This window comes from Atheta coriaria, unplaced genomic scaffold (genome assembly GCF_025399875.1).
Source record: "Atheta coriaria isolate IRGN ID8LTWV9N9 unplaced genomic scaffold, Caltech_Dcor_3.1 hic_scaffold_1_pilon, whole genome shotgun sequence".
NCBI lineage: Eukaryota > Metazoa > Arthropoda > Insecta > Coleoptera > Staphylinidae > Dalotia > Dalotia coriaria.
Window position 1 is genome coordinate 2467246 of NW_027045443.1, and position 22993 is coordinate 2490238.

Genomic DNA, 22993 nt, shown 5'->3' on the forward strand with positions numbered 1-22993 from the left:
TTCGAAACTCCTTTGAACTAATCCTCGTGCAAATAAACCAAGAAATACTTGTTGTCCAACTTCCTCCGTCGTACTAACTCCAAAGGCATAGTATACGTATAGTGGCCAGCTAGTATGTAGGCAGTAGTTTTGTGATAAAGCTCGCCGAGCTTGTTATGTTTGTGTTTGAGCTGCTTTAAACACTAACAACTGTATGTTTCAATGTGAATTGATTTATCCTTCCTATAGTGAATTTATACGCTTCTTTCTGTTATGTGTGTGGACTTTTTGTAATTTTGATTTGATTATAGGTGTCACTTCAGAGGTAGAACACGAGATGGATAACCGCTCGATCGACAAAGCGGTTGGCATTGAATATGAGTCATCTTTCATTGAAAAGCTTGGTGCTACGACGGATTCCTGCCTGCAGAAGTTCTTCGAGGCTTGGGGCACGTACTGTGCCGCCAGACCGTGGTTTGTGCTTTTCATCGGATGCTGTCTTTTCGTTGGCTTAGGCCACGGTGTGAAGTATCTGAAGGTGACCACGGATCCTGTGGAGTTGTGGGCATCCCCTACGTCTCGAAGTAGAGTCGAAAAGGAATTTTTTGATGCACACTTTGAACCTTTCTACCGGAACGAACAATTGATCATTAAATCAAACAAACCCCCGATCTTCCACAACAATTCCGATGGCGGTATACTGTTTGGTCCTGCATTCGATGAGGAGTTCCTAAAGGAAATCTTCAGTCTGCAAGAAAGGATCAAACAGTTGGGAGCGGGCACTGACCATTCTCTGGAAAAGATCTGTTATGCTCCGTTGCGTAATCCCGGGGACAAGTTGGAGGTAGAACAATGCGCCGTGATGAGCGTATGGGGCTATTTCCAAGATGATATGGATACGTTTGAAGAAACTAGTGAAAATGGCGGCTTTATCGAGAATTACTTAGATCATATAATGATTTGCACGCAAAATCCATTCAATCCTAACTGTTTGGGTAGCTACGGTGGACCAGTGGTGCCGGCGATTGCATTTGGTGGCTTCTTGGGCCAGAATGAATTTCCAACATCGAGCTCCCACTACTCCAACGCCACCGCTATTATCCTGACTTTCGTAGTGTCCAACCAACACAATAAGACCAAACTTGCGCCGGCCATGGAATGGGAAAAGGAACTGGTTGCTTTCATGCTTAACTACACTGCTAATGAGAAGCCAGAATACATGGACATTGCTTTCACTACCGAGCGCTCAATTGAAGACGAGTTAGATCGTGAGAGTCAGTCTGATGTTGCTACGATTTTAATCTCCTACGTGATCATGTTTGCCTACATTGCTGTTTCTTTGGGACACTTGGGTAATAAATTCAGCCGCTTGTTAATTGACAGTAAAATTACACTCGGTTTGGGCGGCGTCGTCATCGTGCTTGCTTCTGTTGTGAGCTCGGTGGGTCTCTTTGGTTTTATTGGAGTCCCAGCTACACTGATCATCATTGAAGTTATTCCATTCTTGGTGCTGGCTGTCGGTGTGGATAATATCTTCATTTTGGTGCAGACCCACCAACGAGAACGCCGTATGGAGAATGAGTCAATAGCCGAACACATTGGTAGAGTGTTGGGCCAAGTTGGTCCCTCAATGCTGCTGACGAGTGTGTCAGAAAGTTGCTGCTTCTTTTTGGGAAGTCTCAGTGACATGCCAGCTGTGCGCGCGTTTGCTTTGTATGCTGGTATGGCATTGCTCATCGATTTCCTACTGCAGATTACCTGTTTCGTTAGTTTACTGGCGTGGGATACTGCTAGACAGGAAGGTAATCGATTGGACATTTGCTGTTGGATCACTGGAAAGAAGGATTCGGATACCAGGCAGCACAATGATGGTTTGCTGTATAGTTTCTTTAAGGAAATCTATGTGCCCTTGCTGATGAATCGCTACGTCAGAGCATTTGTGATGGTAGTATTTTTCGGATGGCTGTGTTCGTCAATTGCAGTTGTGCCTCACATTGAAATTGGTCTGGATCAAGAGCTATCCATGCCCGAAGACAGTTTTGTGTTAAAATACTTCAAGTTCTTGAAGGATTACCTAAGCATTGGGCCGCCGATGTATTTTGTCGTCAAGGGTGGATTAAACTATAGCACTCCCGCACATCAGAATATGATATGTGGTGGTCTTGCCTGTGATTCAGATTCTCTCTTCGGTCAAATTTACGGCGCATCTAAACTACCTCGAGAGACTTATGTGGCACAGAGTAGTAGCAGTTGGTTGGATGATTACTTCGATTGGTCGAACATTGATCGCTGTTGTAGATACAACAAAACAACAGGCGGTTTTTGTCAGCATAGCGACGACAGTTGCGATTTTTGCGCTATTGATACTAAGACAAAATATAAGCGTCCGACATCCAGCGCTTTCCGCCACTACATTTCCTTCTTTCTTGATGACAACCCGGACGAAGATTGTGCAAAGGGAGGTCATGGTGCATATAAGCAAGCTGTGAACCTCATCGGTCGACCGCACGTAGTCGACGCCGATGTAGGTGCTTCTTATTTCATGACCTATCATACCCTCTTGAAGACCTCGGAGGATTACTATGAAAGCATGCGTGCCGCACGCGTGATTAGCGCGAATATCACAAACACGCTGAACGCAAAGCTGCGTAACATGGGCGAACGGAACGCTAGCGTGGAGGTGTTCCCGTACAGCGTGTTCTACGTTTTCTACGAGCAATACCTCACCATGTGGCCCGATACGTTACAGAGTATGGGCATCAGTCTGACAGCCATCTTTGTCGTTACGTTCCTTCTCATGGGACTTGATATTTTCTCGTCTATCGTTGTCGTCATTACGATCGCCATGATTGTCGTCAATCTGGGAGGTCTCATGTATTGGTGGCATATCACCTTGAATGCGGTATCTTTGGTGAACCTAGTCATGGCGGTGGGCATCAGCGTCGAATTTTGCAGCCATCTTGTGCACAGTTTCGCGATGTCTATAGAGACCACGCGCACTATGCGCGCTGCAGATTGTCTCACACGAATGGGCTCATCGGTCTTCTCAGGCATCACGCTGACGAAATTCGGCGGCATTGTCGTGTTGGGCTTTGCGAAGAGTCAAATTTTCCAAGTGTTTTACTTCAGAATGTATTTAGGTATGTAAATATTTAGTGTTTCATATCATGTGTCATCAATATTTGGTTCAATTTCAGGTATTGTATTGTTTGGAGCTGCGCACGGCTTAATTTTCCTGCCCGTTCTTCTAAGTTACATAGGTGAGTTTCGAAAACAAATGGTTTTCCTGGCAATTTTGTTTGTGAGCGTCTTGGTTGTCCTGTTCAGTTGCCGTGAACTTAGCGAAACAGCGCATAGTTGAAGATTGTCAAGACTGAAGCACGCATGTTTACATACTCTATCTTTAATTTTACATACTTTGTAGCGATCGTACCATTAGTCAAACTAATGCATGTGGTTACTGAGTCGACTAACGTTCTTGTCTTTTACGAAACGACGTGCAGCGCGTTGCGATTACTAACAAACTGCTTCCTATCAGTAAACTACACAAGATAGCAAATAATTGTAAAATCATTAATTAACATTGGCGGAGCGATCGGTACTGCACAATTAACATGTAAATAATGATAATTAGCTTTCGTACTAAGACAAAAATGCGGTCTAAGAACGCGGCTGGAATAAAATTAAATATCTGAGACGGCATTTTTTATCATTTTGGGGTGGTATAATCTGTAGACTTTGCATTCATATCTGCATGATGACAAACGTATTGTGTGCAGGTTCTCCAATGAACAGGGAGAAATTGGCCAAGCATAGGATTTATTCGGAACGATTCCAGGAAACATCGTTAAACAGAGTAAGAAAATCAAACCAATCTACTAATTACTAAATGTCATCCCTTTCTTCATCATTACGCGTGTTACTTAATTGATTTACTATTGTTTGCGAAATTTTTCTTGGTGGTGAATTTAATTTGGGAACATTCTTTAAACTCTTTACCCGCCGCTGCGCTGCATTCAATTTCCTCGTCCATAATTCATGCACAATTTTGGCTTCTCACCTGCACTTCTTAATTCTACAATTTAGATAAAGGATAGTTTATGTATTCATTTGTTGATGCTCCTGTTGCGCTCTTGACACCCTGTTTATGCGTTGATTGCTATTATAGGCGTGATGTCGCATCGACATCGATATCGACGGACGCGACACCGCCAGCAGACTCGCCACGGCCTGGAGGAGTCTGACTCACCTCTTCTGTCGCCCTCGACCTCCACCAGCGCCCACTACGACAGTATAGTGTCCGTCAACTCGTAATCACCTCGTGCGGCCAACACCTCTTCAACTAAAATCGTCTCCTCATTAGTTTTATTTAAGGCAAACAAACAGAAACGTCCAAGTAACTTACGAATTGTGATAAATAACAGCTGCATTGTCGTGCATTTTGGGCGTGCGTACAGGATTATTCGTAAAGTGCGGTGGGACATTGTAATAATTGCGCACTTGTTTGTAATAATTCTGCGGTAGCAACTGCTGCTTGTATATATCAAACATTTTAAAATGCACGCAACGTTAAATGGATAGGCTTACGCAAAGTTCGATAGGAAATGTGGAGTCAGTTTGCGGATTTATTATTTGTCGTCAAATTCAACAGTATATTTATTTCTAGTACATCGTAATATGTGTTTCTAACATTATTTATTCAGTGGATCGTTGTACTCGTTCGTTCAAGCTGATGTGAGTCTTAATTAACATTTGTAATTCAGAATTTTGTTAAGTATTATTGAGTTAATCACACAGCACAATGAATGCAAAAAAGACTTTGTGTTTTGATATAGGTTCCGATGCAATGTTGCAATTGTTAGTTTAGATTTTAGACTGATTGGATGTATTAAGCTTCCTCGGAATATCATCAAAAGGGGAAAGGGAGGTTTGTTAATCAAGTAAGTCATTGTGAATTAAAGATGAAGATGTTTACGCATTATAAATAGGTATATTGAATAATCACACAGGGTGTCTTATTAGAAGATTATTTTAAAGAGAATTTAAAACTAATTAAGGTAAATCTAATATAATTTCACGCCGATTTTCTACGAAATTTCGAACGTAAGAGAGGAATAATGATCTATTTTACACAAATAATTTCAGAAAAATGAAAATGGTCAAATATTTGAATTAAGTATTGTTTTATAACATTCCATAGAGTTGTTGATTTTAATAAATAGTCTCTAAACTGGCGAAGTTTAGCTGCCTATTTTGTACACTGAAAGGTAAAAAGTTGCATAATCGATAAGTCACTATTTGATTAAGAATATTGGAAAACAAACTGAACTAAATCTTAAGTAGTGCTCATTGTATCATGAAAGAAATATCTGTATTGTATGTAAATGCAAAATAAATGCTTTTATATAAATCATTCAAAAATTTACTTAATTTCCCTATTTTTTAAAGTTTCTTTGTAAAAAACGGATCTTTCCCACATGCTGTATTGTATTAATGTAATTGTATTACATTTTATCAATTAATATCGGCATAAATATCTGTTATCCCAGAAATTTCTTTTGCCTGCAATTGAGACATACGAAACAGAAATATTCATTTTATATTGTAGAAAATGCGCGTCCAATGTTTGTTTATTTTTTGAGAACTTACACCGCACTGGAATTCAACCGGTTTGTTCTTATTTCTTATTCGTTGTTGATTAACATACGATGTAGTGTATAGTTTTGTGCTATATACGCGACCGTGTGATGGCGCTGCGTGTATCGTTTGCACACGTTGCAGAAATAAAATTAGTATAGGATTTAACTGTGTAACGCGTATTATATTCGGCGTTCTTAGTGATTAGATTTGTTTGTTGTGTCTCACTAATGATTTATCGCGTATAAAATATTTGCGGAACGCAAATGTATTGTATTTTTCGTGATAGAAGTGTGCCGTCGGACCACCGCACGAACCATGCTGATTTTGGATATTCATCCGCCTCGCTCGTTTACGGTGGAAGTTCCTCGGCGCAGATTACTACCCAGTAAGTATGCTCAACTACATTGATCGTCGTGTGTGTGCGCCAAGTTTTTATTTCTTATCTTCTTCAATGCCGTTTGTTTGATAGCGCAAGAGTTTTATAAGCAGTGGTGATGGCGCCGATTTTGACATTTTCGTAAACTTGCTTTGGAAATTGCATTATCTCGGGAACCGTTGACGACATTTCAATGCCGAGTGCAAATTTAGAGAGTGAAAGAGTTGATTTAAGCTTTTGCCGATTTCGGAATTCACGGGCAATGTGTCTGATAACCGCCACCAAAAATCGTCAAGTCTTGTCATTTTCGTAAATTTACCCTAGAAATTGCGCATTAATTCGGAACCGTTTTCGCCTTTTTAATACCGTTGGCATTTTAATAGTACAAGAATTGTAAACATTAAATGCATTTCAGATTTGTTTGGTGTTCATCTCTACCTGCTTATCGGGGTTTGTGTATAAACAACTTTTTATCGCCTTGAACCAGCTCCATGCTACGCTCGCGCTACAAATGTTCGCACGTTTTAGTCAGTTCTTACGTGCACGCGGCTTGGCACCTTTCATTCTTTCATTTTAATTAAATAAATTCAATTACATTTTATTAATAAAAATTGCTTTAAATTTCGGCACAATAGATGTGTTTAGTGTTTTTCAAACGATGACTTGTGCGTGAAATTATAATAAAACTTATATCATCATTTGTGCGTTAGTGATCCGTTGGCTATTGGATTTTTTCGTTGATGAATATTGGAATTGGAAATATGTATACAATTTTAGATTGCACTTGCAATGCAAGACCATTACCCGACGGAACGGACTAAATAAGTGTGTATCATGGTGCGAGGACTTACACCCGCGTTCTTTCTGTTTCAGTACTTTCTATGATTACCGGCTACATTGGTAAGTTTGCAAATATTCCAAAACATTTCTATCTTTAATTGTATCTAACGAGAGTACCATAATAACTCAAAATTGTCGCATGCCCTCGGATGCGTTGTTAGTCTCTCTACAGAACATCGGTTTCTTTGTATTTTTAATTCTGAGATCGCATTGACAATTAAATATTGGATGTGCGATGCCGTCGGTCGGCACTTTGCCTGTTTGAAGTGTATATGAAGAACGCGTTGCAAAGAAATTCTTAATTATGCAGTAAAATTTTATAATGGTGTTCTATTTGTATATTTATTTTGATTGAAAACATAATGTGGAAAACACCCTGCATCTCGTGAACTAGTTGCCTTGTTTGCAGTTTCTCACCGTCATATTAAAACTCAAGAGATCCTATACAGGATGCATATTTTTCCAACCCTCCAACCACTCCGGAAGTACCCTAAAATGTCCATTCAAAATGGGCATTTTCGAAAAATTTGAAAACATAGTGTAGAAATCACCCTGTACCTCGTGAAATAATTGACTTTTTGAAGTTTCTCACCGCTATATGAGAGTTAAAGAGTCCCTCTACCCGATGTATACTTTTTCAACCCGCTAGCCCCTTTGGAAGTACCCTAAAATGTCATTTAAAATTAGTGTTTTCCACAAATTTTGAAAACACCCTGTATCTCGTAAATTAATTGATTTTCTTGAAATTTCTCCAAGTCATATTAGAGTTAGAGAGTTTACTACACGATTCATTTCTTTTCAACCCTCTAACCCTTCCGGAAGTGCCCTAAAATGCCCCTGAAAAATAGCTATTTTTGTGCCATACATTTCATTTTCTGCTTAAAAAATAGTGTAAAAATCGTGTTTATATGTAGTTATTTTCGATCGAATAGCAGGGTTGAACGTCTTTCCTGAGGTTTTCTGTTATTTTCTTTTTAAACATCGCATTTTCATTTTACCACACCCTGTATATTTATTTATTTTATTTATTTTTCTGGATCCAAACAAAACTTGACTAAATTTCTTGTTTCTATTGAACTTTTAAATATTGTTATTTTCCATTTGTTACACCCTGTATATTAATTTTTGTTGATTTTGTAATTAGAGTTGTGAACGGTTTTACATTCTTTTATTTAATTTGTAAATAAGGAAATGTCAAAACAGATTGTGATTTGTATTATTTGTGTGTAGAAGGAGTCTTCTACCATAATATGCAATTTTATGGTTGCTTTTTTTAGTTTCAACCTTCTACAAGTGTTCTAAAAATGTTGGCTTAGATAACAGTTTCTAAAGGCCATGTTAAAGTTTAGGAGACGCTCCATATGTTATTTGACAATATGTACTGCATACAAAAGTGGAAACACGTGGATACATTAATTTGATTATAATAGTCTAAGTTGTGCGACTAGTATCTGTCGCATTCCTAGATGGCACTAGAAGGCACTTAAAATCATAAACTCGAGTTATACGGCTTATTTTTATATTTATCGACAAATGCGGGCACGAGAATAGTTTTGTATACAATGCTGTTATCTGCGATTCGGTGTAAACAACTTTTTTATTGCATGTGCCTCACGCCCTGTCTTCTAACGCCGCATCACCTTGCTGTATGCAGCGAAATCTAGTTTAGTTTATATCACAGGTAATGTGCCTGTTGCAAATTCGCGCACAGGGTCGCGTGCCATCGACGCGCCGCCGGATTGCGCATCTACTGCAATTCGCGACCAAGGTCGCGTAGCATCGACACGCTGGCTTTGCGCATCTATTGCTTTTACCTGACGGGTTTAGGCAGCAGGCACAGGGTCTTATTGTGAACTGTCGCATCCTTGCGTGCGCAGTTTCGGATTGCAGCTGGTTTCGTGCCGGTTTCTGGCGTGTCCAGACGTAGGTATATCGCGCAACGCGTTTCGTTTTATCTTACTTCTATTTTCAAAGTTTGCATTGTATTCGGTCACCAGTCGATTTAGTCGAAATATGCATCTGCAGTGTTTTCTTAACAATATTAGCCCAGTCATTTGGTAGTTTTGCTTGGAAAATAGTGCGGGATTGTTGAAAATTGGTATTCATATAGATTTCGAGGTGCTCTTTACGAATTTCAACTTTGCCACCTCGTATCTTGTTCGCTCGAGCCACCATCTTGGAAAAATGGTGTCAAAAAACAGTTTTTTGACCATATCTCCTTTCCGACTCATTTTACGATAAATATATCTATATTCAAATTTCCTATAATTTATGTAAGAACCTTTTTCTAGTAAAATTAATAGTTTTAGCGTATGGGCGCCGCAAAATCTACTTCAACATTAATTTTTGCCAAAAACTCATTTCCACACCACCATGAGGTAGAGTACGTGGCGCGTTTGTTTTTTTATCGTGGTATCCCCAGTAGGCCTAATCCACACGCACTATTCCAAAATTTAATGGATTGTCTTCCGATACGCTCTTCGCGATAGACCAAGTGTTCTGCGTTAATTGTCTTCAGGACCGATCGAAATATCACAAGTAAAAATTTCTTCCATACTATCCGTGATGGGATTATCGTTTTCAATGCAATCTTGGTTCTTGAGTTCATCGTACGTGTGCTCAAAAACGGTAATCGTTTCTTCCTCTTCATCGCTATCTTGTGATGGAACTTGCGAATTATCACAGGTACCACTGCAATTTGTTCAGATAACGGAGCACTTCATTCCAGTCTTTCTGCAGCCGCAGGCTTTCTGACATCCCTTTTTGCATTTGCAAGATATTAGTTTTAACAATGTTTCGGGAGCTGGGGGCTCAAGTGTGGTGACAGGAATTAGCCCATTCTTGTTTCTTTTCCATCCCCATTGTTCTGCATTTAGTTCATTCCCATACTACTACTTAACTTGGTGATAAGTTCTGAACGAATGTTGTCGGACTGCGGCTTCAGTTGGTGGTAGCGATGCAATATTAAATTTATTTTTGTATGCTGATTTTGTGAAGCTGGCATATCTATAGATGTTTGAAGACATATTTTGCATAGTTTTCACATCACTGTAACTGTATAATTTAAGAAGGAAGAATTCGCCAGCTGTAGCAATGATCTCTGTACCAGCCTTTGGGTTTTTGAATACCTGGATAACTTCGTTTAAATCTGGATTTTTGCGGAGTACATTAATACATTTTAATTTTCCTTGATGAAAGAGTGCAGATGTTGTATCACAGCCACAAAAAGCATGTAAGAATAATATGTGATCTGCCGCTGTTTGATCGATCATGCTTTTGGTTGAATAGATTTGTTGCAAAATTTTTCCTTTTTCTGGTTTTAGCAAATATATGTTTGAACACATTGATAGTGAATAAGAAGATCTACATCTTCGCCGATAACATGCACGAATTGTGATACTGTGCATTGGCTGCGACCAAATCATAAACACGCTCGAGGCATTCAACAATCGCTTTACCCATCATTACGTGCTCTAGGACGTTCTGAAATAGTGTTTTTCATCGATAATTTATGTACGCTATACACAATATTTCGATCACTCAAATGCGTCCGTTTTTATTTCGCTATAAATTCTGCTGTTATTTCAGCAGCGTACAAAAAACAATGATCTTTAAATGAGAATGTTGGGCACGTGGATCGCAGTTGTGGTTGAAAAGTCGTGACAACACTTCCTTTTTTAAACGCAATGATTAGTTTCTCATTATTATATCGTTTCCGACATATCTCGTGAACAACTACCGATCTCAATCCCTCTAAAAGTTTACCCTTATTATCCTTTCTTTTAATGCTTGACTTACGAAAGGTCTCCAATCCTTTTACTTTCACTTCAATCACTTCACTATCTTGCAATGGAGTTTTACAAATAAAACAATTTACGTTATCAACCATGGCATCAAAACTGCAAACAACACGACTATTCAGAACAATAAATACCAAATAATGACTCAATGAAGAAATAATAAAACAAAAGTAAACTCGGCCGGCGAAACTTTCAAACAAGCGAGGGGGAGCAGGACCACACTCAAATCATCAAAAATAGCAGTCATGAGACCTGGAAATGAGTTTTGACAAAAACGAATGTTGAAGTAGACTTTGTGGCGCCCGTACGCTAAAACTATTAATTTTACAAGAAAAATGTACTTACATAAATTATAGGAAATTTTTCTAGTTTTATTTATTATATAGATATGTTTATCGTAAAATGAGTCGGAAAGGAGATAAGGTCAAAAACTGTTTTTGACACCATTTGTGCACGCGGTGGTGCGAGTGGAGCGTGGTAGCTCGTGGTACTGGTTGCTGGTGATGTAGTCTGTGGACGGTGGCCACAAAGAGCTGCACCAAGGCTTGAGGATATGTAGCAGAGTACAGGTTACAAGCTCTTGGTGAGGAGAGTCAAGGATATGTAGCTGGCAAGCGAACTGCACGGTACAGGTTATGACACTAGTTTATTTCCAAAATCTCTCCCATATATATATCGTTACATTATTTGCATTTACAGTCATTAAGCTCCCGCATGTCTTACGCTAACATAATGATTAGGTCGCTATCATCTATTTGTTCCGTCATATGATTACGCCGCGGTCGCCCTACGCTATCAAACTATTTATTAAGACATTACAATTAATATACTATCACCTATTTACTAAGCCATTGACGTCATCATGATTAGACCGTGGACGTCTCGATAGTTCATTGCCCTGTTCAATGTTATTGACTTGAACACCATTTTTCCAAGATGGTGGCTCGAGCGAACAAGATACGAGGTGGCAAAGTTGAAATTCGTAAAGAGCACCTCGAAATCTATATGAATACCAATTTTCAACAATCCCGCACTATTTTCCAAGCAACCACATTTTTAGCACCAAATGACTGTACTATATCGCTTTTGTTTAAAAGATATGCACTATTATCGTTTATTGACTCGAATATGTCAAGAACGTTGATTTTTCCTGGTTTGTTTAGTTATATTGCAATTAATCGCAATTGTATAATTGAGTCTCATTTGGTCTACCGTAGCAGGGTGTCGATAGAATTGACTCGTGTTCTGGGCACCGTACGAGAGTGCCGGTAAAAGTGACTCGTTTTCACAGCACCGTATGAGGGTATCGGTAGAAGTGACTCGTATTCAGGGCACTGTACGTGAATGATTGTATAGCTGACTTCCATTTGCCCATTTTTAATTATAAATTAAAATTTTATTTCTTATATATGCATTTGAGTTACATTATCTTACAGAAAATTTTCCGTACATTAAGAATTTGAAATCTGTTCGTATATATCTCTTTTAGTTTGCGAGATATTGATATTGACAGATATTGACAATTGAAATAAATCGTCAAAAATGAAAAATTGCAATGTTTAGCAGTTTCACTCAGGTTTTTAGACCTTTTACCTCATTAAATTAAATTATTTTAAATTTCCGTCTGATAGAGAATCTTCCATCATCTACAATTATCTGGTTGCTATCTCTTTTAGTTTAGAAGATATTTACTTTCCAAATCGTGGAAATAAATTATCAAGCTCTTCAGTATTTGCCGTGCCTTGGAGTCCCATGAGTTCTGCATTGGTAAGTTTATAATTCAATTACATTTTCGTTTTAATTTCTGCGTCCTCCATTAGTTTGTATTTACGTTGTTTTGTTTAATCGCGTTCCACCGCGTGTTGCAAATACATAAGATAGTTTAGTAGTTTTTCGTTCGCTTACACAAGCACAAGAGTTGTACTTGAAGATGCAATTCAGCAGAATTCCGCCCTAATCATCCCTATGCCTTTTTGCCTCGGTTTTTCAATTCCAATTATTTTAGATTATAGATTCTAAATATTTGGAAAATTCTCTATAAGATAAGGTATTCAAATTGGGAAAATAAGAGAGGTCGAGAATAATTCATAATTAAAAATTTGCTAAGGACATTTCTTGTTTCATCTCACTGAGGGGTTTTGATTTTCATTTCTAGGAGAATTTTGAAAATTTGTTTGTTTTATTTACAATATATTTCATAGATGGGACTAGCATCAACCAAACATTGCTGATTTATCAACGTTTGTGTATAAACAACAATTTTTGTGCCGCGTTGCCATCTGCATTCAGCGCACCGTACAAGGGCAGCGGTAGAAGTGACTCGTGTTCAGGGCACCGTACGTGCATTAAAATTTCATCTCTTAGATTTGCATTTTAATTAGTTTATCTTATAGAGAATATTCCGTAGATTAGGAATTTGAAATCTGTTTCTACATCTCTTTTAGTTTACGAGATAGGTATATGCAATTAAAAATGACAAAAACAAAAATGTTCTCTTTTTAGTCACGTTTTTGGACCTTTTACCCCACAGAATTATATTATTTTTAATTTTAACCTTATAGAGAATTTTCCAATCTTTCATATTCTTCAATCCACTGGTCACTATCGCTTTTTGTTTAAAAATATTTATTATCGAAAATTCTCGAATAAAATTAATGTTATTATAGACATGCCGATACGTGTACGATCGTCGTAGAATTCCTTTTGGTGTGTGAGAGACTACGGTAAATTCGGGAATTTTAAAGATTTTTAAAGTTTTATTCATGTAATTATTTGCAATAAATAAATTTCCGTTTTAAATTTTCTTGCCCAATTTTACTAACGCTGTCGTCTTCTAGTTACACTGCTGGTCTCACGATACCTTTCTGTTCGGCTCGGAGACAATACAAGTTGTAATAATTTTCTGTTACCTCTGACTTATACAATTTTTACGAGAGTGCCCGGCCCGGAAATCACACGCGCAATTTTTACTTGTTGTAGTAATTGTTCATTATCTCGGGAACTATTGGCGACATTTTAATGCCGCTTGCAAATTTAAATAGCGCAAGAATTTTTATAAACGGTGGGTCTCCGCCGGCCTCAAAAATCACGTGAGAAGTGCTTGAAAGCCGCCCCAAAAGTCGGCAAGTTTTGTCATTTTCGTAAATTTACTATGGAAATTGCGCGTTATTTCTGAACCGTTTGCGCTATTTTAATACCGTTGGCATTTTTAATAGCGCAAAAGTTCTAAATATTAAATGCATTTGTGATTTGTTTGGTGTTCATTTCTACCTGCTTATCGTGATTTGTATATAAAAACTTTTTGTCGCCTTGAACCAGCTCGCGCTACAATCGTTCGCACGTTTCAGTCAGTTCTTACCTGCACGCGGCTCTGCACCTTTCTTTCGTTCATTTCAATTAAATTAAATGCATAACATTTTATTGACTATAGACGTGTTAAGAGTTTTTCTAACGACGATTTGTGCGTGAATCGATAATAAAACTTGTATCTTCATTTGTACGTTAGTGATCCGTCGGCTATTGGATTTTTCGTTGATGAATATTGGAATTGGAAATATGTATACAATTCTTACTTTCGAGTACCTATAATTAGCGTCTGTCCTCTGCAGAATTTCACGGGTGCTTAAGAAAGTTGACTTGCTCGCAATGATCGGATCATTGTGGGTCAAAATGCCATTTGCCATGCAAGACCATTACCCGACGGAACGGACTAAATAAGTGTGTATCATGGTGCGAGGACTTACACCCGCGTTCTTTCTGTTTCAGTACTTTCTATGATTACCGGCTACATTGGTAAGTTTGCAAATATTCCAAAACATTTCTATCTTTAATTGTATCTAACGAGAGTACCATAATAACTCAAAATTGTTGCATGCTCTCGGATGCCTTTTCAGTTTCTCTACAGAATGTCGGTTTCACAGCGCTGTTCGTCCTTTTAGTTGCGCGTATTTTTCCCAGCTGGCATTATTCTTTTATATTTTTAATTCTGAAATCGCATTGATAATTAATTGTTGCTCATAAACTGTTAGTGAATCGTAACTTCAATGTCCTTCGCCTAAGCATGTGCAAGTATGAAAACATAGTGTGGAAAACATCCTATACCTCGTGAACTAATTGATTTTTTAAAAGTTTCTTACCGTTATGTTACAGTTTGAGAGTTTATCTACACGATGTATATTATTTCAACTCTCTATCACTTCCAGAAGGGCGCTATAATGCCCTTAAAAATAGCTGTTTTTCAATAAAATTAAAAACATGGCGTGGAAAACACCCTGTATCTCATGAACCAGTAGATTTTCTTGAAGTTTCTTAACGTCACATTAGAGTTCGAGAGTTTATCTTCACGATGTATATTATTTTAACTCTCTATCACTTCCGGAAGGGCCTTATAATGCCCTTCAAAAATAGCTGTTTTTCAATAAAATTAAAAACATGGTGTGGAAAACACTCTGTATCTCATGAACTAATAGACTTTCTTGAAGTTTCTTACCGTCAGATTAGAGTTCGAGAGTACCTATATCTACACGATGCATATCATTTTAATCTTTTAGCCCTTTCGGAAGTGCCCTAAAATGCGCTTCAAAAATAGCTATATTTGTGTATTAAATTTAATTGTCGGGTTGAAAAACATCGTATTTATAATTATTTTCAGTCGAATAATGGGGTTGAACGTCTTTCTTGGTGTTTCCTGATGTTTTCCTTTTTAAACTTGACATATTCTTTTTATATATTGTTATTTTCTATTTGTAACACCCTGCATTTTTATTTTCCTTTCAAATTTCAAATCAAAAATTGACCAAACATTGAATTTTCTTTTTGTATCACCCAGTATAGTAATTTTCCTTTACGTCCAGCTATAAATGGAAGTTGTTTTGAGGTGTTTTTTAACATAATTTTTCTTTCGATATCACCCTGTATAATATTTTCTTTTTATAATTTGTTATTACTAGGAAATGCGTGCGTGTGAAAATTTTCTTTCAGCTGTGGTTTTAGAGCCTTCTTTTTTCATTCTAATTTTTTATAACACCCTGTTTATTAGTTTTCCGGAGCATCGGGTGAAAAGGAGCAATATTTGTAGTGTTTTGATGTTTTCCTCTTTGATGGTTGAATTTTCTATTTGTGACACCTTGTATAATCGCTTTCCTTCACATCCCTGAAAATTTTGCTTCGACTGTTATTAGAATTTAACTTCTTGCACTTTGAATTTTCTTTTTGTAACGCCCTGTATATTTGTTTTCCAGAGTAACGGTGAAAAACGAGCGATATTTGAGTGTTTTGATGTTTACTTGTCCGCACTTTAAATTTTCCTTTTGTAACACCCTGTATATTAGTTTCCATTTTCATTTTCCTAGAAAATTGGCTATTTACTAATTTCAATATTCCGGTATATCTTTATGAAGTAGTAGTAGTACTTGATGGCATATGCGCGGCTGTGCAGGTCATAAGTCCTGTTTCAATTTGGCGGCATGTATACTGTTGACTTGTAAAATATAAACTTGTATTATTTTACATTGTATTTATTAATAAAGAAATGTTAAGAAATATTATGTCTTATGTTTTGAATGTACCTCTTCTATCATTTCAGGTACAGGTCTTTAAGAGAGTTCCCCCTCACAGGGGATGATCCCCTCTATAAAAATTGTTAAGGTATCCTGTATGATTTGTGTACTCCATCTTTCATTTCAGCTACAGGTCAGAACTTGTAAGAATATTTTTAAGTGTCCCCTCTCTTGCGGCGACTTAAAACTTAGAAACATCTGAACAAGTCCTTAGAAGAATGTCCTTATAAGGAGTTCCCTCTCTCTGGGGATGATCCCCCACCATAAAAATTGTTGATATGCCTGAGTATTTCGGGGATGAAGCGCAGAGATATCGTAGCTGTAGGATGGGCCGGGAGCAATGGACGCATCGAAGCAGTGGGCCGTAGACTGTCTTATAACGACACGTGCCAAAAAATTTAAAAATTCTGTCACCCCTCTTATTCTCTTTTCTTCTTATACTCTTCTCTTCTCTTCTTACTTCTCCTCTTCCCTCCTGTTGCTCTCCTTACTTACTTGCTCTTTCATCATCATCTTCTACTTATTCCTATTGTTGCTCCGTACTCTGCAACATACATCTTCAACTTCTTCCTAACATTCGAATCTATATTTTTATGGTATGCAACCCACATTTCTTAAATTTCTTATTATTATTTAATAAAACTGCTTTCTACAACTGAGATTCGAACCATGAACAACGAATCCCTAGCCTGCTAGCGTACGCACATGCCAGCTGAGCCCCCGAGCTCTCATATCAAAGCCTATTCGTTTCAGGTATAAATGTTGTTGTTTTTGTTACCTTTTTAAAAACAACAGCATTTATGTACCTGTTATTCGCAATTCAAACACGTACTATTTAATGTGGTCTTTAAATCTAATTCTGAAAACAACAAAAAGGAAAAACATAAACAAATATACTAGCAAATGTAATATTAAAAGAATAGTTTATTGCAACTCGTACAATCAAAAAAGTACATGTTGAAATTTAAAATTATTTGTTAAAATTGAATTATTTTCAGAGTATTTACTTATTCAACGGTTACCTCGCTTTTCCTTAACGTCTGATAAATTCATTTCGTCCATGAAACATCTTCACTAATTGTTTAATTCGTCCAATGTTAATGTTGCAGTTACCTACGTGCACTTTCTCGATTAAAATGTTCCACACGGGGACAAACAGTGTTTAGTTTCACAAATTAATATCATTATGCAAATAAAACCACTGGGACGGACTTCTTAGCCAACGTAAGATATCCGACGGCCGACGGCAAAAAAGAGCGCACATTGTAAAACTGCACAATTCTGACTTCCACCCGTGATGGTTCATTAACTGCACGCCGCACTAGTCCGTTAATTCTAAATGTTACCTTTGCTGATCGATTCTAATTCAACTACCGACTTAAAATCACAAGAAACGCGTAAATTAGTTACGAAGATCGACTTGTGAACAAAACACGTGTGTACCGAACAACATCGCACGATCGACTAAAGAAGGAAAAGATATATAGCTGGCTACGTGAACAAAGCAGATATGAAAATGACAAGAATTTCGATACTCACAATTGAATGCGGGCACAATTGTACACCGATGTCACGTTCAACTCCTTGACATCTAAAAACAAACACAAATCAGATGCGCTGTGATTTGTGACTTTAATTCATTTATAATTCGCTAAAATTATCCTTTATTAGCGGAATCATATACATTAATTATTATAGTAATGCAATTGCAACTGTAAAAATTAAAAAGTTAAACAGAAGTAAATTTTACTTTATACGTAACATTAAGTCAACTATTTTGTTCATTCATCCATAAAGTACTTACTAAAGTGCACAAAGACGTTTCGGCAAATTGTTAGAAATTACTCACTTTAATATTTTTGCACTAACAAATTTTCCACAGGCGGAACACAAATGCTTTATTTTCACGAATTAATACTTGAACAAACGCGCGGGACAGACTAAGTGGAAAATATTGATTTTGGTTGCTATCCGGATGAATCCGATACTAATTACGATAACTAATTTACAGAGTAGTGTGAACAATACCTAGCGCCATCTAGTTTCGAGAGCAGGAACTGGAACGACGTTGCGGGAAACTGTAATAATTCTCGATTAGCACATTGAAAATTGTCATATAAGGGGAAATTTGTCAATCGAAATACAAGAATGCCATTTTTGTTGCTAATTAATGAGCTAATCACTATAATTATTTATGAAAATGATAGAGAAATTTAATACTCACCATCTGATGCAAGAATGGTTCTTCTACGATATCGGGCTCAGGTCCAAAATCCCTAAAACAATCAAAAATGAATGCTTCGAAACACAAAAATCCAATTTTAGGGGTTAATTCGTGACATAATCACAAAATTTGTTTGTGAAAATGATAGAGAAATTTAATACTTACAATCTGATGTAAGAATGGTTCATCTACGATAACGGATTCAGGTCGAAAAACACAAAAAACAATCAAAAATTAGTCCATCCTAACATAAAAATGCAATTTTAGGGGTCAATTCGTGAGATAATCACCAATTTTGTTTATGAAAATGATAGACATTTTTATTACTTACAATCTGGTGTAAGAATGGTTCTTTTACGCTATCGGATTCAGGTGGAAAATCACAAAACAAAAAGCGTAGAAAATAACATTGAATAACATTGATTGAACATGAAATTTTAGATATTTCTCTCTTGCTCTAATACACGTCATTCTGCCATTTCAATCTGAATTTCTTGAAATAAGCTATATAAAGAAGAATCAATGTTATATATAACCGTAAAAAGTATATCTATACTTGAAAGTAATATACTTCATGAACTGGATATAAACATATATTTACAAGCGTTACAAGTTACCGGTATAACAAAGGGCAATTTGAATTCGTAGCCACTGAAAATGATAGAATGGCCGACAGTCGTCGGCACGTCGACACTAAAGCCGTGAATTTTAAAAACGGATGAAATGAAAGAAGTAGCTGCCAAAAACGCATGTAATGACAAATATTAAACATGCAACCGCCTACACACCGCATGACTGACTGAGCTAGAAAAATAAATTGAATGCTCACAATACTGCTGTCGATACTAGAGACGCTAGTATACACAAGTACAAACTAACAATGTGTTTCAAAAAACTGTCTTGCTGAAGATGGATTCAAAATTTTAAAAAATATTGAAAACGTTTACATGTTTGGATCGTGTATGTATATACGCAAAATATATAAATCAGAACAAATACCTCGCTTTAAAATTTTACAATTATTGTTGGAATATAATAACATCTTGTTTTAAAAATACGAAATATAAGAATTTACTCAGACATTCAAAACCCTTTTTATGCCCGGAATGTCTTGCCTGTATAAACGGAAATTGTCATCTGTGGAATTCGCGAGCAGAGACGTTCCGTATACGACGAATTATATCATTTGTTTGCTTATTGTAATTCTCCAATTGGCGAAGATCACTGAAAATCTCATCCACAATCGGCTGAAGATTCTGCCAATTTAGGCGACGACATCCGCTGAACTTATCGGACATCAAATACCGTCGGCCCTGTTTGCGCCCGCAAACATTCTTCCTGCTTGCAAGAGCTCTTTTAGTGTCGGAAGTATTCATGCACATCTGAGTAAACTTATCCAGACAATAGATAAGCTCCTGAAGATCGCGTCGTATCTTGAGCAACTCGCTTTGTATAAAACTACAAACGCCAATCGAAGGCATTGTCTTTGACGATATTGCCAGAGCCGTCAAAGGTTTATCTTCGAATTGTATGGACTCGAAATCGCTGCTGTCAGCGTCATCATCCAGCAAATCGACTAGTGATGGCGGTGGAGCTAACACACTAGCCGAATGTTGAATACTCAGCGTATGGTAATAGCGAAAATTCTCCATGATGGTTAGGGAGGCAATTGGAAGGAATGCAAGCGGAACACAAACAATTTGGAACTATAAAATAATACTGCGAAGAAACGCAGCACACAATTTAAGTATGGCCAAAATTACAATATTTTGAATGACAAATGTACAAAACAAAACTTGATGTATCGATAGACACAGCATTCTTACCTACTTGATTAAATGCTATGATTTTACATTATATAAAAGTATTTTTGAGAAAGGAACTAATACTGAGCAAAGATTCCATTTCCTGTTTTATGAAACTTAAAAGGACGCCTTCTCGTTCTTCCCCTATAAAAAAAAAACACATTAATATCACATTTAAACCATTATATGTATTATAAAGACCAAAAACTTACGAAACAGGGCGGAAGAATACCGTAGAATTAGAAAACACAGAATCATCATTCGTCTCCAAATATACGTCGAGAAACGCACACAAGTACTTTAATTGCGCAGCAAGTAAACACCCCGAAAGATCCTTTCCCCGTGCTCGAGTCTTCCAATCACCATTGACGTTCCGCTCCATGTCTCGAATCTGATCCGAATTCTCACTATGATGATCACCATTATACTTCAAATGCAAGACAAACATCGGTACGGTATCCGGATAATCATTTCTGATTGCAATCCATGCATTCATAGACGCTTTGGGTCGTTCAATGACCGCCAAGTAGAAGAGATCATCCTCTGCAATCAACTCTTTGTCAACCAACGTGTGCGCATTGAGCGCATCCTGACAAAAGCGTTGGAAGGACGTCGTTGCGAATTTGGTCAAAGTCGAAGAAGCACTCTTCGGATGCAATATGTGCGCTGGCACCGTCGGAATTAAATTCTGTTCTAAATTATACATTTGCATAGCGAGCGCTCCACGCGCCCTCAAACGACGCTCAATGATCGTGAAACACTCCTCGACAGTATGCTGGTACATTCGGGCGTGTTTTCTGAAGCGGTTTTCGGCGTTCTGCATGTTCAGAAACTCCAAACCGCAGATTTTCTGCGCCCATCCGTAGGCATAGCCTAATTGAGAAATGAGCGCCTGGAATCGATCAATACCCACCTGTTTCAGTTGATAGTAGTTGACAAGATTCGGTGAATCAGTGCCAGTGTCTTTAGGGTAGAGTTGATTGAGGATGCTTTCGCCAGTAAGCACAACTTGTGCACATGTGCTGTTTTTAAGCACATCACTAAGACTTTCCGTTGTAGATACGACTGTAACAATACGCAGCGTTGGCAAATAGTAAAAGTGGAGTTTTAGGGTGACGTGCTCGGTTTTCATCGTTACTTCCACACTCAGCGGATGTTTAAGAAGCATGTTTTTCTTCTTTTCTTCTTCACGGTCAACCTCAGTGCCTTTCCGACGACGATGTTTTTTTATTCCGGTTGTTTCCTAAACAGTAACACACAAAATCTAAATTTTACGCTAATTTTCAGTTTATATCTCATAAACAAAGACCCACAACAACAAGACATGACTATTTCTTACAATGCAATGAATATTTTGATTATTATGTATGAAATATAGAAAATTATATAATAATTATGTACATTTGTTGCACTTTTCTGAGTCTCATGCATGACTTAATTAATTTACTTAATAAAACAAAAACTATCTTTGTTTGGTAAACATTTGAAACAAAAAATACGCCTCCTACCTCTTGTAAATCCTGTTCGTGATCCGTCTCATCCTGTAACACCTTCTGTGATTCATTGTACAGACGAACCTCTTCTAAATCTCCTTTGATCTCAATCGTAATGCAACCTTTGTCAATGAATTGCCTGTACGCGTCTGTATTGCAGTACATTAAGTAAAGATAATCGGGAAGATGGCAGGCGAGTTTATGTTCGGGATTAATCTCACCAATATTCAAGCCTAAATATTCCTGCAGTGGCTTTGTGGCTGCTACAACATCAAGCAATTTCGGTTCTAAGCCTGCCAACTTCTCCTTCAGGTTTATTATCTCTTCCTTGACACTCTTCTTCTCCACCTTCAGATCCTCTAATAAAAGAGCCAAATTAATTCTCTGTTTTAACTCAAAGTCAAGTCTGGCCAGGTATAATTCATGATTGTTTTCATTATCTTCAAGAAACTTGCTTGTGATATCTTCAGGTGCATTTTTGAAGAATTCTTCAGTTGAGATCAGATCAATTGTCTCATCCCGTGATATATACTGCATACATTTTCTATATTCACTATCATAGTGATCAACTTCATAGAGCAGATTTTGGTATTGCATATATCTACCTTCCACCATTTGCTTTTCTGTTGCAATTGCATCTCTGGCTGCTGATAATCTAATATTTTCAAGCCTGTTTAATTTCTTTAGAACTGATGTTAACATGCATGCTTCAACACGTTTCTTTGCAACTGCAGGTTTATTCTGTTGAAATAACAAGCATTTCCTAATAAATACATAAAAATCTCTTGAATAAAACTTTACCTCAACTGAATTACATTTCAAAGTTAAAATGTCACCTAGCAGCCTTCTTATATCTGTGCAGGTGTTCAGGTAAATGGTAGCATCTTCTTTACCATCTCTGGTACGAGCCTCCATTTCCTCAAACTCCACAACATTCTGTAAAATCATCAAATTTGTGGTTTCAGTCAATTATAACCTACACCGGCAATAGATTTTATGTACCCTATAAACATCCTGTTCTTCGGCGGTGTTGGGACTTTGCTTCGAGTTCCGCTTAACACTTTTCTCCATTATTAAACAATTCGTGTTTATAAAAATGTTGCACCAACACTTTCACTTCGAGAAAAACTGCAAAATCGCAAAACTAACCATAAACAAACATGGCAAAGATCTATAGCATTTCGACAGACAGTGGCGCCATCAATGTCAACACTTCAAACTAATCTTAAATTCAAAAACACTAAGAAAACATTCAAAATAAAACGCTTTTCAACCTAA

At 37.3% G+C, this 22993-nt stretch overlaps 2 protein-coding genes across 6 annotated transcripts in view; one reads left to right on the forward strand and one right to left on the reverse strand.

Moving 5' to 3' along the window:
• The window catches only part of Npc1a (Niemann-Pick type C-1a), a 37958-nt gene extending 32569 nt beyond the window's left edge, over positions 1-5389 (forward strand). For 4 of the 5 annotated variants that reach the window (XM_065300626.1, XM_065300840.1, XM_065300765.1 and 1 more), the window contains 3 exons: positions 291-3119; positions 3177-3239; positions 4148-5389. In XM_065300626.1, the coding sequence (XP_065156698.1) occupies positions 291-3119; positions 3177-3239; positions 4148-4293 (3038 nt within the window). In that variant the 3' untranslated portion in view covers positions 4294-5389. Of the gene's footprint in view, positions 1-290; positions 3120-3176; positions 3240-3758; positions 3836-4147 lie in introns of all 5 variants that reach the window. The other variant, XM_065300691.1, reaches the window with a different exon arrangement.
• A 14727-nt stretch (positions 5390-20116) lies between these two features.
• Positions 20117-22911, reverse strand: thoc5 (THO complex 5). The gene is made up of 5 exons (XM_065309832.1): positions 22718-22911; positions 22517-22651; positions 21731-22456; positions 20435-21465; positions 20117-20366 (listed from the first exon to the last, which is right to left on the reverse strand). The coding sequence occupies exons 1-5, from the start codon at positions 22784-22786 to the stop codon at positions 20300-20302; spliced, it is 2028 nt and encodes a 675-aa protein (XP_065165904.1). The 5' UTR covers positions 22787-22911; the 3' UTR covers positions 20117-20299.
• Between the last annotated feature and the right edge of the window lie 82 nt (positions 22912-22993).

Excerpts from the sequence above, each read along its gene's own strand:
- thoc5 (XM_065309832.1), bottom strand. The coding sequence starts at position 22,786 with ATGGAGAAAAGTGTTAAGCGGAACTCGAAGCAAAGTCCCAACACCGCC. Across the intron at positions 22,457-22,516 it reads TGAAATGTAATTCAGTTGAG|AATAAACCTGCAGTTGCAAA; the intron begins GTAAAGTTTTAT and ends TTATTTCAACAG. Across the intron at positions 20,367-20,434 it reads GTATTCTTCCGCCCTGTTTC|GGGAAGAACGAGAAGGCGTC; the intron begins GTAAGTTTTTGG and ends TTTTTTTTATAG.